At 39.7% G+C, this 11,418-nt stretch overlaps 1 protein-coding gene across 1 annotated transcript in view; it reads right to left on the reverse strand.

The window, feature by feature from the left end:
• LOC104960528 (pyruvate carboxylase, mitochondrial) overlaps nt 1–8,617 on the reverse strand; it is a 251,396-nt gene extending 242,779 nt beyond the window's left edge. The window contains exons 1-5 of the mRNA XM_010788608.1: nt 8,561–8,617; nt 6,814–6,950; nt 4,531–4,624; nt 3,960–4,050; nt 1,182–1,347 (exon numbers count right to left, since the gene is read on the reverse strand). Of these exons, the coding sequence (XP_010786910.1) occupies nt 1,182–1,347; nt 3,960–4,050; nt 4,531–4,624; nt 6,814–6,949 (487 nt within the window). The 5' untranslated portion in view covers nt 6,950; nt 8,561–8,617. The remainder of the gene's footprint in view (nt 1–1,181; nt 1,348–3,959; nt 4,051–4,530; nt 4,625–6,813; nt 6,951–8,560) is intronic.
• Between the last annotated feature and the right edge of the window lie 2,801 nt (nt 8,618–11,418).

The following is an 11,418-nucleotide window of genomic DNA, read 5'->3' on the forward strand; positions in this document are numbered from 1 at the left end:
TTTGAGTAACTATATATACTGCTGCTGGATATCTTAACCTGTAAGTATGTCAACGTTTATTTAATAATTATTTTGTATTAGCTAATAATCTAAACCTAAAATGTAACTAGTAACTAAAAGCTGTCAGATAAATGTAGTGGACTAAAAGGTATATTACATTACATGTCATTTGTTAGACGCTTTTATCCAAAGCGACTTGCATACATTCAGTACTGTGGACAATCCCCACAGGAGCAATTTGGGGTGAAGTGTCTTGCCCATGGACACAACAACATGCTGACTGCAGTGGGACTCGAACTTGCTCTCCCCTGATTTGAAGTCCAGCACACTATCCACTGAGTCACAGCCTCCCTATACAGTATCTCAGCCTCCCTATACAGTATCTATCTATCTATATATATATATATATATATATATATAGCACCTGTTTTTATATATATATATATATATATATAATTATTTGTTTCTAAAATGAAGTGGAGTAAAGGTGTAAAATAGCATAAACTGAGAATACTCAGGTCAAGTACAAGTACCTGTAAATTGTACCATATTTGAGTAATGTACTTTCCATCAGTGCCTAAGCATTTATATTTTGAATTGTGTAGCATGCATTTCCCCAAACCTCCAAACAGCAGGTGTTGCATTGAATTACCAAAGTACCCTACAGTATATGCAATTAATTTAGTTTGATAATGTTTAGTGAAATGTTGCAAAGTGCATATTTGTTTTTGAATGATTTTAGTTGCGTTTTTCAGCAAAGATTCTAGACAAAGTGGTTTCATACTGCAATTAAGTCTCACAAGGTCAGTGTTTGTTTCAAAGATTGATGACGCACAATAGGAGGAGGATGCTTTAAACTCAACATAAACAGAGCTTGTTTTTATTGTTTCTTGTGGTGGTTGATGACGTTCAAGGCGGAATAATAGGTTGCTTAGAGGTCATCCCACACGGGTAGGGAAGTGAGTAGTTAAGACAAGAAGCATCAGAGCTTATGCCAAATTTGGTCTAAATTTCAAATAAAATCAAACTTCAAGAATCAGAAATATAACAATCATCTTGTCTATGGTCTTGGTTCTACAAATGTTATTTTGAGTAAAATGCTGTACATATTATAAACAACAGGTGTTCCAATCATAGCTTGTCTTTCCTCTGAATCTCCTCCACTTTGTGCCCCTCCATACCTGCACTGATGGCCAGGGCCCGAGCCTCCACCTTGTCTCCCATCTGGCGGACCACCTCTGGGCTCGGTCCGATGAACATCACTCCTGCGTCTATGCAGGCCTGAGCGAAGTCCGCCCGCTCCGACAGGAACCCGTAGCCGGGGTGGATGGCGTCCACATTGTTTTCCTAGGAAGTGAGGGAGAGAGACATGGAGAGAAGGTTATTCACATGATTATTAGGTGGGAAGTAGCGTAGGCTGCACAATACGATGTTATTGCTACTTTTAAAATGTTGCAATATGCTGAGTATTGCAATACAAATAACATAAACTGCAATATATTTCCTTTTCTCAACAGCAAACTATGCAGTTGATAAACATGTTGATAATAAGATAGCCACGTTTTTATTTCATATGTGCTTTTGTTTGCTCCGACGTCTCCACCATTGTTTTGTTGAACTTCCTGCTAATCCCCAAACCTACGAAAACAAAAGAGTACATTTGATGGCAATATTATTATTTATTAAAGAGCAACTGTTTGTGTCCCAAGTATGGGTCTTTGATTTCACCTACTATGCTGTATTGATATTTTTCCTTTATCCATATTTATTATAGTCTTCATCTTGCACCTGTTGGATAAGACATGACTTCTTGCTAAAGCTAATACAGCTAAGAAAGAAACCCAGAGAAAGGAGATGTAGCCCGGTAAGCACCAGGCGTGTTAAATACAGAGTCTCTGCTGGGGCCCCAGTAAACACTTGGCTGACTGTTGGAGAGTCCTCATCACACACACCAACCTGCACGCTTTACCCCACGCTGCCTGCTGGCCAGGGGAAAGGGATGTATGCTAACGTCAAAGGGGACTGTGAGATAATGACATACTCTATTCTCATTCTATCTTAGCTGCTGTCGCCTTCATCATCATCTACTCGATGGACACCGGAGGGGAACTGAACGAGTGCCGGCACACATCACATAAGGGTCAGGGGGAAGATTCTGAGAGGAACACACACACTGTAGTAGGCAGATACAGTAGCTGCCGAACCTGACAGATAGAGCCATCTCTGGATCAGTGTGTGCCATCTGCTCTTGGATACGAGGCAGACTATAATTATGGGCTGTCCCGTTGTTAAGGGAGCTGTTACTGGCAGGCCAGAGGAGGATAGGAGCCACACACACATAAAATGCAGCAAGTAGGCTCACTCACACTCATGAATACAAAGTGACACGAATGAAGACGTACACACCGGGTGACACACACACACACACACACAGAAGCATCATCATACACTCGTGCTTTCACAGTTACAAGCAGAAAGACACATTCTCGCATTCAATGTCACACACAGAAGGTTCTGGGACAGATACGCATGGTTATTTTGGTCAGACAGTAGCAGAGCGATACGCAGTGTGGTGAAGAAGAACAACGGATACTCTGAATGTGAAAGAGTGAGAACGAACACACACACACACTCCTTTGCTGGCGTGGGGTGGCCGGGATCCCAGATAGGCAGAAGGATTTTGAGAAATTAGTTGGACGGCGGAGGCTCCCGACTTGGCTGGCTGACCACATCCCCAAGCAGAAAATGATAAACCTCGAGAGATTGATCAGAGAAACGATAATGAACAACTGGCAGCATATCCTGCAGGAGGGAGGGTGAGGAGGGGAGGGAGCTAACAAGAAACACAGCATCTCATCCAACGCAATTATAAAGAGGTAAAGCGTGATAGGGGAAAGGAGAGAAATGGTAGAGGGAAGCAGCAGCAAGAGGAAAATAGGAGGTGAGGAACAATGGGAAGAAAACAGGGAAGGAAGAGATACAGTGGACATAAAATAGGTCGTTTCCCCTTTTCCTTCTTCCAACAAAGCCAAGTGTAAAACGGAGAGCGATAAAATGATTTGTTTGACACTTATACGCCTAGTTTCATGACATTGCAATCCATTAAGTGTAGCTGTATCAATTGCAGCGACCCGACTACCCAAGGCAAGAAACTAAGTTGAAAGAAAATACATCGACCACAACACATCAGGGGAGCACACTCGCCTAACTTCTTCATCTAATGGACTAAACTTTTGAGTCATTTTTCATGCAGAAATGTCGTTTTACACCGTTTGCTCATTAAAGAAACTCTTTAAAGTGAAAGCTTTCAGACGAAAAAAAAGGGGGATGAATTATTGAATCTACATCCGTACTATTTGTACCACTTCTCAGTGCAAGATGGAGCCAATAATGACGACACATTGCAAGCTACTCTGGAGAACATATGCTGATTATATGTTGTTGTGAGAGCAGCCAAAGCCCAATACTTTTATTGTATGAAAATGCACTAGATGAGTACTTGAAACCCATTTATCCGTTCTCTCAGATGAGATTGAAAAGTGTTAAAAAAGCAAGACATTTTTAAAAATTCATTTTTTTCCTCCAAAAGTGTTGGACCCTACTGGAATTTAAATATTGTATGCGAATATCTCTGAGAGTCCTCATCCTCGGTTTCTATCGTTGGCTGTACGATAATCATTTGCAATCTTCAAAGCCCAAGTTGAAGAAAAACCCTAATGACATCACTTGGGAGATTTTATTTTATATTGTAATACTTAAGAAGCTCCTCCTGGGCCGCAGTAGCCATGAAGCATTACATCTGCTCTCTGAGGATGAGCACTGTAATGTAAACCAAAATTAGGAAACTAACTATCACACTTTGACCCCTTTGTATTGGTCTACTGCTAAAGCAAACAACATTAGACTTTCCTTTAGTGGGAAATCCATGTTTGTTTGTTTTTTTTAATAACATCCGTTACCTTGGCCACTCTGATGATGTCAGGAATGTCCAGGTATGCTGCAACAGGTGCAAGGCCTTTTCCAATCAGATAAGCCTCGTCCGCCTTTTGCCTGTTAAGACAAGATAAAGGGATACATATCAGTGTAAGGCAGTGTCATGGAAGCAGGTGCAAGCTCAGCAGAGAGCAGGCACCAGTATTTAGTCTGTTCAATAAATAAAAAAGTCCTCCAATCAGTCATTGGTTACAAGTCTGTGCAATATATTTGGAAAAGTCAGAGTGAAATAGAACAAGCTGAGAAAGATTAGGATGGGTGTACCTGTGAACTAAGCATAGTGATTACCTGAATGTTCAAAATGTTGACACAATTATTCTTATGTCCAGACACAAAAAAAAACCTGGCCTAAACAGCTCGAGTGGGGGAAAAAGCTTCCAAGCTTCTTTTAATTGCTTTTGGCTCTCATCAACTGTTAGCCTTTTATGCTCGATATACAGCAGTGGCAGCAGCAGTTTAAAAAACATCTGTCCGTTACGCTTTCTTTATTTAAAACCCCGAGGACCCATTTGGCTGAAATGTGGCAGAGCTCAGTACCTGTGCATTTGTCCGGTGTCCTGCTCCGAGTAGACGGCCACGGTTCGAATCCCGAGCTCGGTGCAGGCTCTGAACACACGGATTGCGATTTCCCCTTGAAGAAAAGATACATGTTGTTAATGTATTTTAATAATTCACCAGTAATATTTTCTTATACGTTGCTCCTTCTTTGCTTCACATGTATTCTCTTTATTTATTGAAATGTTTTGACCCACAGTTTAGTAGATTGTGTGTATTGGGAGGTAGTTCTTCATCTGTCATAATCTATTTTTCATCAGAACACATGTTGTATGGTTCTATCAACATCCTGGGACTTTTTTGCAAGAAATACCCCCACTGAGATAATAAAATAAACTTTGAGTTTGTTATGCCACAATGGATGTGAAAACAAGACAAATCCATCTGGTATACTTCATCACACTGTGAAAAATATCAACAGACACAGCAATAAGTCAACGTTTTTTGTTGTTGTGTGAAAGTGTAATGTCTCAGATTTAGACAACCAAAACACTAGCAGGCTTTTATCTGCTGTCACTGGAGCCAAATACTTGGTTTTTTGAAAGCACACATTTTGACGGAGAAAAAAAGGTTTAGTCAGAGAAAACTAGTAAGATGTGTTGTTCTGGCTTGAAAGGGGGGACAGCGCTTAGACATCTAGAGAGTGCAAAAGAGAATTCTGAAGAACGACAACAGTAGGAACACGAAAAGGATGAAAGTATGAGAAAGGACGGAGAGGAGAAGACAGAGAAAATGTGATGGATCAAAGGTGAGGAAACACAAAAAGTTGAGGGGGGAAAAAGAGAAAAAGGACAAAGAATTGAGGTACCAAAAGAAACAGTTTAGCAGGTTTACCAACATGGAATGATAAGTGGAGAGGGCACAGTGAAGGAGAGAAAAAGGAGGAGACAAAGTACGCCATGCTAAAAGGAGAGGAGCAAAGTCATGAGGGGCGAGAAGGAAGACAGCAAGGGGTTCGGAGGAAAATCACATCTGACAAGTGTAAAAACATCGAGGAGTGCAGAGGGAGGGAGGAGAGGAAGGAGGAAAGGAAAGAAGAGTATTACTGAAGCAATGGCAGAGAGGAGATGTGCTTGGTGAAGTGGAATCTTGGCTGATATGATGTGATGGTCCAGTCTTTCTTTTCATCTCACACACACAAGCACGCACACACATGCTCTGAAGCCGGTCCAGTGCACTGCAGTGTGATGAATGTGATCTAATATGGTGTTGAGATCGCATCACGCCCATATGAAGGAGAGAGACTGACGGAAAGCCCTCTGTATGTGTGAGAAACCACAATCTATTTGAATCACACTGATGGATTTAAGCAGTTAAATAGCGCCTTTATGGGGGGGTGGACATGAATGTATGCATGTATGCGCAACGCAGACTTTATGTGCAGCAGGAGGCCTACAAAAAGGACCACATGTGTGCACAATTGGAATCATATTGGGAACCCACGCAACATAAATCTGAAATAATGAAACACTGACGCAAATCAAGCACTATAAATGTGTCCTCTGGAAGGAATATAATGAGGCTCTAAAAGCCGTTTGACAAATAAATACATTTTTTTTCTATCAAATCCTGACAGAGCTTCTTTAATTGCACACTGACGGCCTCTCTGGACAGCATTAGCATTATTACGAGAGGGTCCGGTGATTACAAGTCTTACTGGAACACGTCAGTCATGTTAATGCTGCGTCCGACCGGCAGACTGGTGACTGACTAGTGTTTAGAAAACTCAGCGCCTCGCTGTAATTATTTGTCCATTCAGACCTCAATGCCAGTAAACGGCAATTATGGGGATTTCTGGCAGCCTGACAAACAAATATTTGGGAAATAAATTGAATTATAGACACTGTTTGTCATATAGCTGTTTTCAATATGTCCTGGTAAATAACTTAGAAGCAGCATAAAAATATCTTTAAGTAGCATTTTCCTTTTGACTTTTTTTTGTCCGTTACAAAAATTGATGTTTAAAAAAGTGGATTCAAAATAAAAAGACATATGATGCATACATCTTTTAGACTTGCAGATTCCATTATTCTAAAAAACACTGTACTGCTTTTCTATATAAGCCAACAACGTGCAGCCATACAATGCGTGCTAAAATGCTAGCATGAGCTACATCAAAGTAAATGTTGGCCATTAAAAATTAAGGGTCTGTTCTTTTGCCTGGGCAAGATAGTAACATTATAAATGAAAACGGCATTAAATGTAATAGTGCTATCGAGTTGCTTGTATTTCTGGGGTAAGTTATTGCCATTGGACGGCTCTTACCTCTGTTGGCCACCATCACTTTGTTGATTGGTCGGATGTTGCTCTGCGGGGTAGAGTGGGAGAAGCGCGGGGACACACAGGTCCTCCTCACAGCCAGCATCCCGAGGCCGCCTCGTACTACAGTGAACCGCAACATCCTGAGAGGAACAGAGGACATGTTTAACACACAATGTCTATACACTTTTTTACTTCACATGTCATTAAGCTGTCGATTTTATCCTAAGCAGTGAAGATTCAACACTGCAACATGCCTCTGGGACCATTTTGAGGTTAAGCATCTTGCCCAAGGACACTTTGACATGTGGACTGAACCACTGACCCTCTGATTGGTAGACGGTAGACACCCATTAAACCCTGAGCCATAACCATTTACACTTAAACAGTAATAAGTGAAGGTAAGAAGTGTCAGAAATGAGGGAACACGTTGATCAGGAATATGTTTTTAGAGACACTAGCACACAGAACAAATATTTAAAATACAGTGTTCATGAGAGGATATCTAACTGCTTTTGTGCTGCAAAAATGGTTATACATTGGTACTTCAGAAACAAGAACCAATTACATACAGCTCATACTTTGTTTACACTCCCTGTGTTGAATCCATTTGCTAAGTTCAGCTTCTCAGGTGGGAAAAGACGCTTTAAGGAACAAGATAAGAAGATGATAATGCTTTGAAAGTGATTAAACAAGGAGGTGTGAGCCGTGTTTAGAGAGATTTAATCTAATAAAGCGACCAACCCTTATTAAGCCGTTGCCTAGGGTTGTGGGAGCGTTTCAAGTGTGTGCCATTTTCCTAAAAAATATAATTGGTGCAGCTGATATTAAGTAGGAATCTTGCATTATTCCAGTACAGAAGAAGTGTTATATTACGTGGGACTTATTAGAGACCTGTGGCACTGTCTTCATGCTGCGATTAAAGTTTGGTAAATATTTTGCTTGCAGTTTGCTTATATGATGGCTTTGAGTATAGACAATTGTATATTTTCTATTCCCAACGTGAAGCTTTTATTGTGGTCCCTTGAGTATAAGGATCTAAGTATTCTAATGAAAACATATATATATAAATATCCATATGACTCAACATGAGTCAGATGCCATCAGGTATACATATAGAATTAAATAAAAACTAATTGAAAAAAGGGATCCAGTATCACGATAGAAAGAAGTGGTCTTAAAGTAATACAAATACCACATTGTTTATAAATTCAAAACATATGCATACAACAACTTTAGCAAAACTAGTTGTTTTTTAAGTGTAAAGAAAAGTTACTGCTTAGAAAAAAAAAATCAAACATCTTCCAAAACCATTTGATTCAGAGAGCCAATCAGCTGCTGCTCTGTTCTCCAGCTCCCAATCAGCAGCAGGTGTGTCAAATTAACCACAACAAGTTCCCGGTGTGTTAGCGGAGACTTTAAAAAAATAAAATTACAATAGAGGCTTTCATTGTCTTTTTGCTTTCCCAGCCATTTCCGAAATTAGGATTAGAGTGAAACAGACACGCTGTACATGAAAGAATGTTACATAATGAAAAGAGTAGCATTTTTGTTTTAAGGACTACGTCATAACACTATCACATCAAAAAGACAACTATAGCAAACAAGACGCACACAAACAAACAATTCATTTCCACCAATTAGTGTCATTTTAGGTTAATGGCTGCATTTTCTATCAATAATGTCTTGAATTGAAGCACCCCATAACCACACACAACCACATGAGAATTACACACACTTATGTATTAACTACCTTCTCAACGTGATGTACTTGGCTCCTTCACTAAACTTGAGTGGTGGCAGTGTTTCCAGCAAAGGTATAAGCTTCTTCTTCTGCTCTGACTAACAGGCTACAGCTCACTGACAGTGCTCTGCTGCCCCCATGTGGCCAAACAGCAGCAGACCAGAGCTAAGCTGACTGAGTTGCACATAATAAGCTAAAACAAACCCAACTGATTAGTCAAGTTATATTTACAAAATGTCCGGTTTATTATACACTTAGAAGGGCATATGAGAGGAGTAGCTATCAAGAGGTATCACACAGGTGTATTATTTGCAAAACGTTATTGTTATGTAAATTATTTTTAGCATTGGTGACGGATAAAAGGCTTGTGATATTTGACAGATGATGCCGCTGTGCCACACGTCATATTTAATTGCGGTGAAAAATGGCAGCTCCAACGCACAATTGTCTCATTCTTAAATGCCAGCTGTCTCTTTATGTCCACCTCTGTTAGGACGTCTGTTGGGAGGGACTAAGAAACAAGGAAAAGAGAGGGGGAAAGGATGTACCAAGTGAGAAACAAGAAGAGGGGATAGTAGCATTGACTGAGACTGGAGAAAACTATTACTTTGTGCCGAGTGAAGTCTCATTGTGCACAACGACTTCCTGTTGTTACCTGTGGTTAAAGAGTGAATTACCACATAATGTGTGTCCTGTCTAGATTTAAAGATAATTAACCGTTTGTACTGCACAAACAGTCAATACATAACCAGTACAATAACATGTGGGATGTACTATAAGTCACGTATAGTGGTAAGTGACAGAATAAAGAATTAACTATGAAAATGGTGAACTGAGACAAGAACCAATGAATAAATTAGACGGCCGATGAATGCCTCGAGACTGAAGACTGTAGTAGAGTAGCTCAGGTTGAAACAGTATCCTGCATCTACACAAAAGCAACAACGTCACCATGAAACAGATACAGGTTCCCAAAGCCTGAATACAACAGCAAACTGGGACAAAACAGGACAAAAGTACAAGCTAAAAACAGGTCAAATATGATCCATCAAACACAGATAATAACAACCTCAGAGTGTGTGTGCCTCTGATGAAATTAACGCATACTGTGTAAGCTTTGCAGATATAATAGCCAGGCACACAGAGGTATTACCTGCTAATCTATCTCAGAGATAACAGTCAAGTGAGTACAGAAATCCCCCCGAAAAAACCAACATTTTAAATATATATCTCACAACCATGTAGTGTCCACAAGACAAACACACACTACAATCAAGTCATACTGTATTGGTGTTGAATTAAAAGATTATTATCTTTTTATGAGTTTCCTAAAAAAGGGAAAATGTGCAGAAACATGGCAAAAAAAAAATAATCAAACGCCAGAATGCTTTGATTTAAGTGCATAAATGATTGTAAAGACATGACGTTAAAATATGACCAACCAATAGTGAACTGATGGTTAATTTAAGATGTGGCTTGTAATCTAAAATGCTCTTTAATCTCCTAAAAGCTGGAAATCTTCCAGACACTGCTGCCTGCAGGGGAAAGAAACCTCCAGACTTGAAACAGCTCACAGTGATGGTTTTCCATCCATATGCCAAGATGTAAACAACTCATCTAATGTCTGAAAATGAGTGCTGATCAATCAATTGTTTTCTAAACGTCAACGTGATATGGACATGTGCAATAAAGTCATCCCAAAAGACTGCCTGAAGCTGCCCCACAGGCTTTATTGTCATAGTCACAATAACATCGCAATCTTAAATCCCATGCATCTCAAACAACGTAACAATATATTAAATAGAAATGCAATTGAATAGTGCAATGTACACAGTAAGTGTAAGTTACATGCAGCTACAAGTAAACTATATGCATGTCAAATAGCTTTAGCTGCAAACAGATGAGACAGTGTGTGTTTTATACATAGGTAAGTGTCTGCACTACACACACCCTATCCCTGAGCTTGGTGGTCTTGGTCCTGTATCCATATGGGATAAATAAAGATTGATTTGAATGTTCATTTTCTAAACCCAGCCTCCTAGACTCCTGGTGCTAGGATGGGTTAAATGCAGAGGCCACATGTCACTGTGTGTGCTGTGTGCTCTGCATGTGTGAACATTAAAGATGGTTTCATCCCTCCCAATTCTTCTTCTTCTAATTGGGACAACTATGGGAAAAACAAGACCAAATTCCACTCACAGGTGAGTGTGTTCAGGGGCCTCATTTATAAAAGGGATATACGCTCAAAAAATGGCGTACGGCAGTTTCTACGCAATGTTTGCGATTTATAAAATACTAACTTGACGGGAAAACGTGCGGTCCTCCACGCAAACTCTAACCCATGCGTACGCAGTAAGCACAAAAACGGGAGAGACGAGAAACTGCGACACCGTTGGCAGAAGGAAGAATGGAGAGAAATATGTGGAAATAATACCATAAATAAAATGTTACCTCTCATTTATCATATTATGAAGAATTCATTTTCAAACATTGATTAAAGCAAATCTTAAAATGATTTAACAAACACCTGTTTGAGACTCCTCAGTGCACACAAAAACATAACTGGGAGAAATAAATAAATACGGATATGTTATTTAAAACCACCTCGAATATGTTGTGTTAATGTTATGAAATGCTTTCTCATAAATTATGCGGTAAGCAGGAGGACAGAATTACCTCTAAACTGACGCCGTTTTGCATTTCTATAGGTTGTAGATACGAGCATGGTTTTATATGTTTAATACATGTTTAATCGTGTTTTATGCCGTTTGCCAAGACTTGATAAGTTGCTCGTAAAACACAGGAGGTATGGAAACTAAGAGCACCATATGTGGTAAATTGTACAGCTAATATAACACATTAGTTGT

Source organism: Notothenia coriiceps, unplaced genomic scaffold, assembly GCF_000735185.1.
Source record: "Notothenia coriiceps isolate Sejong01 unplaced genomic scaffold, NC01 NC01_scaffold00031885, whole genome shotgun sequence".
Classification (NCBI taxonomy): Eukaryota; Metazoa; Chordata; class Actinopteri; order Perciformes; family Nototheniidae; genus Notothenia; species Notothenia coriiceps.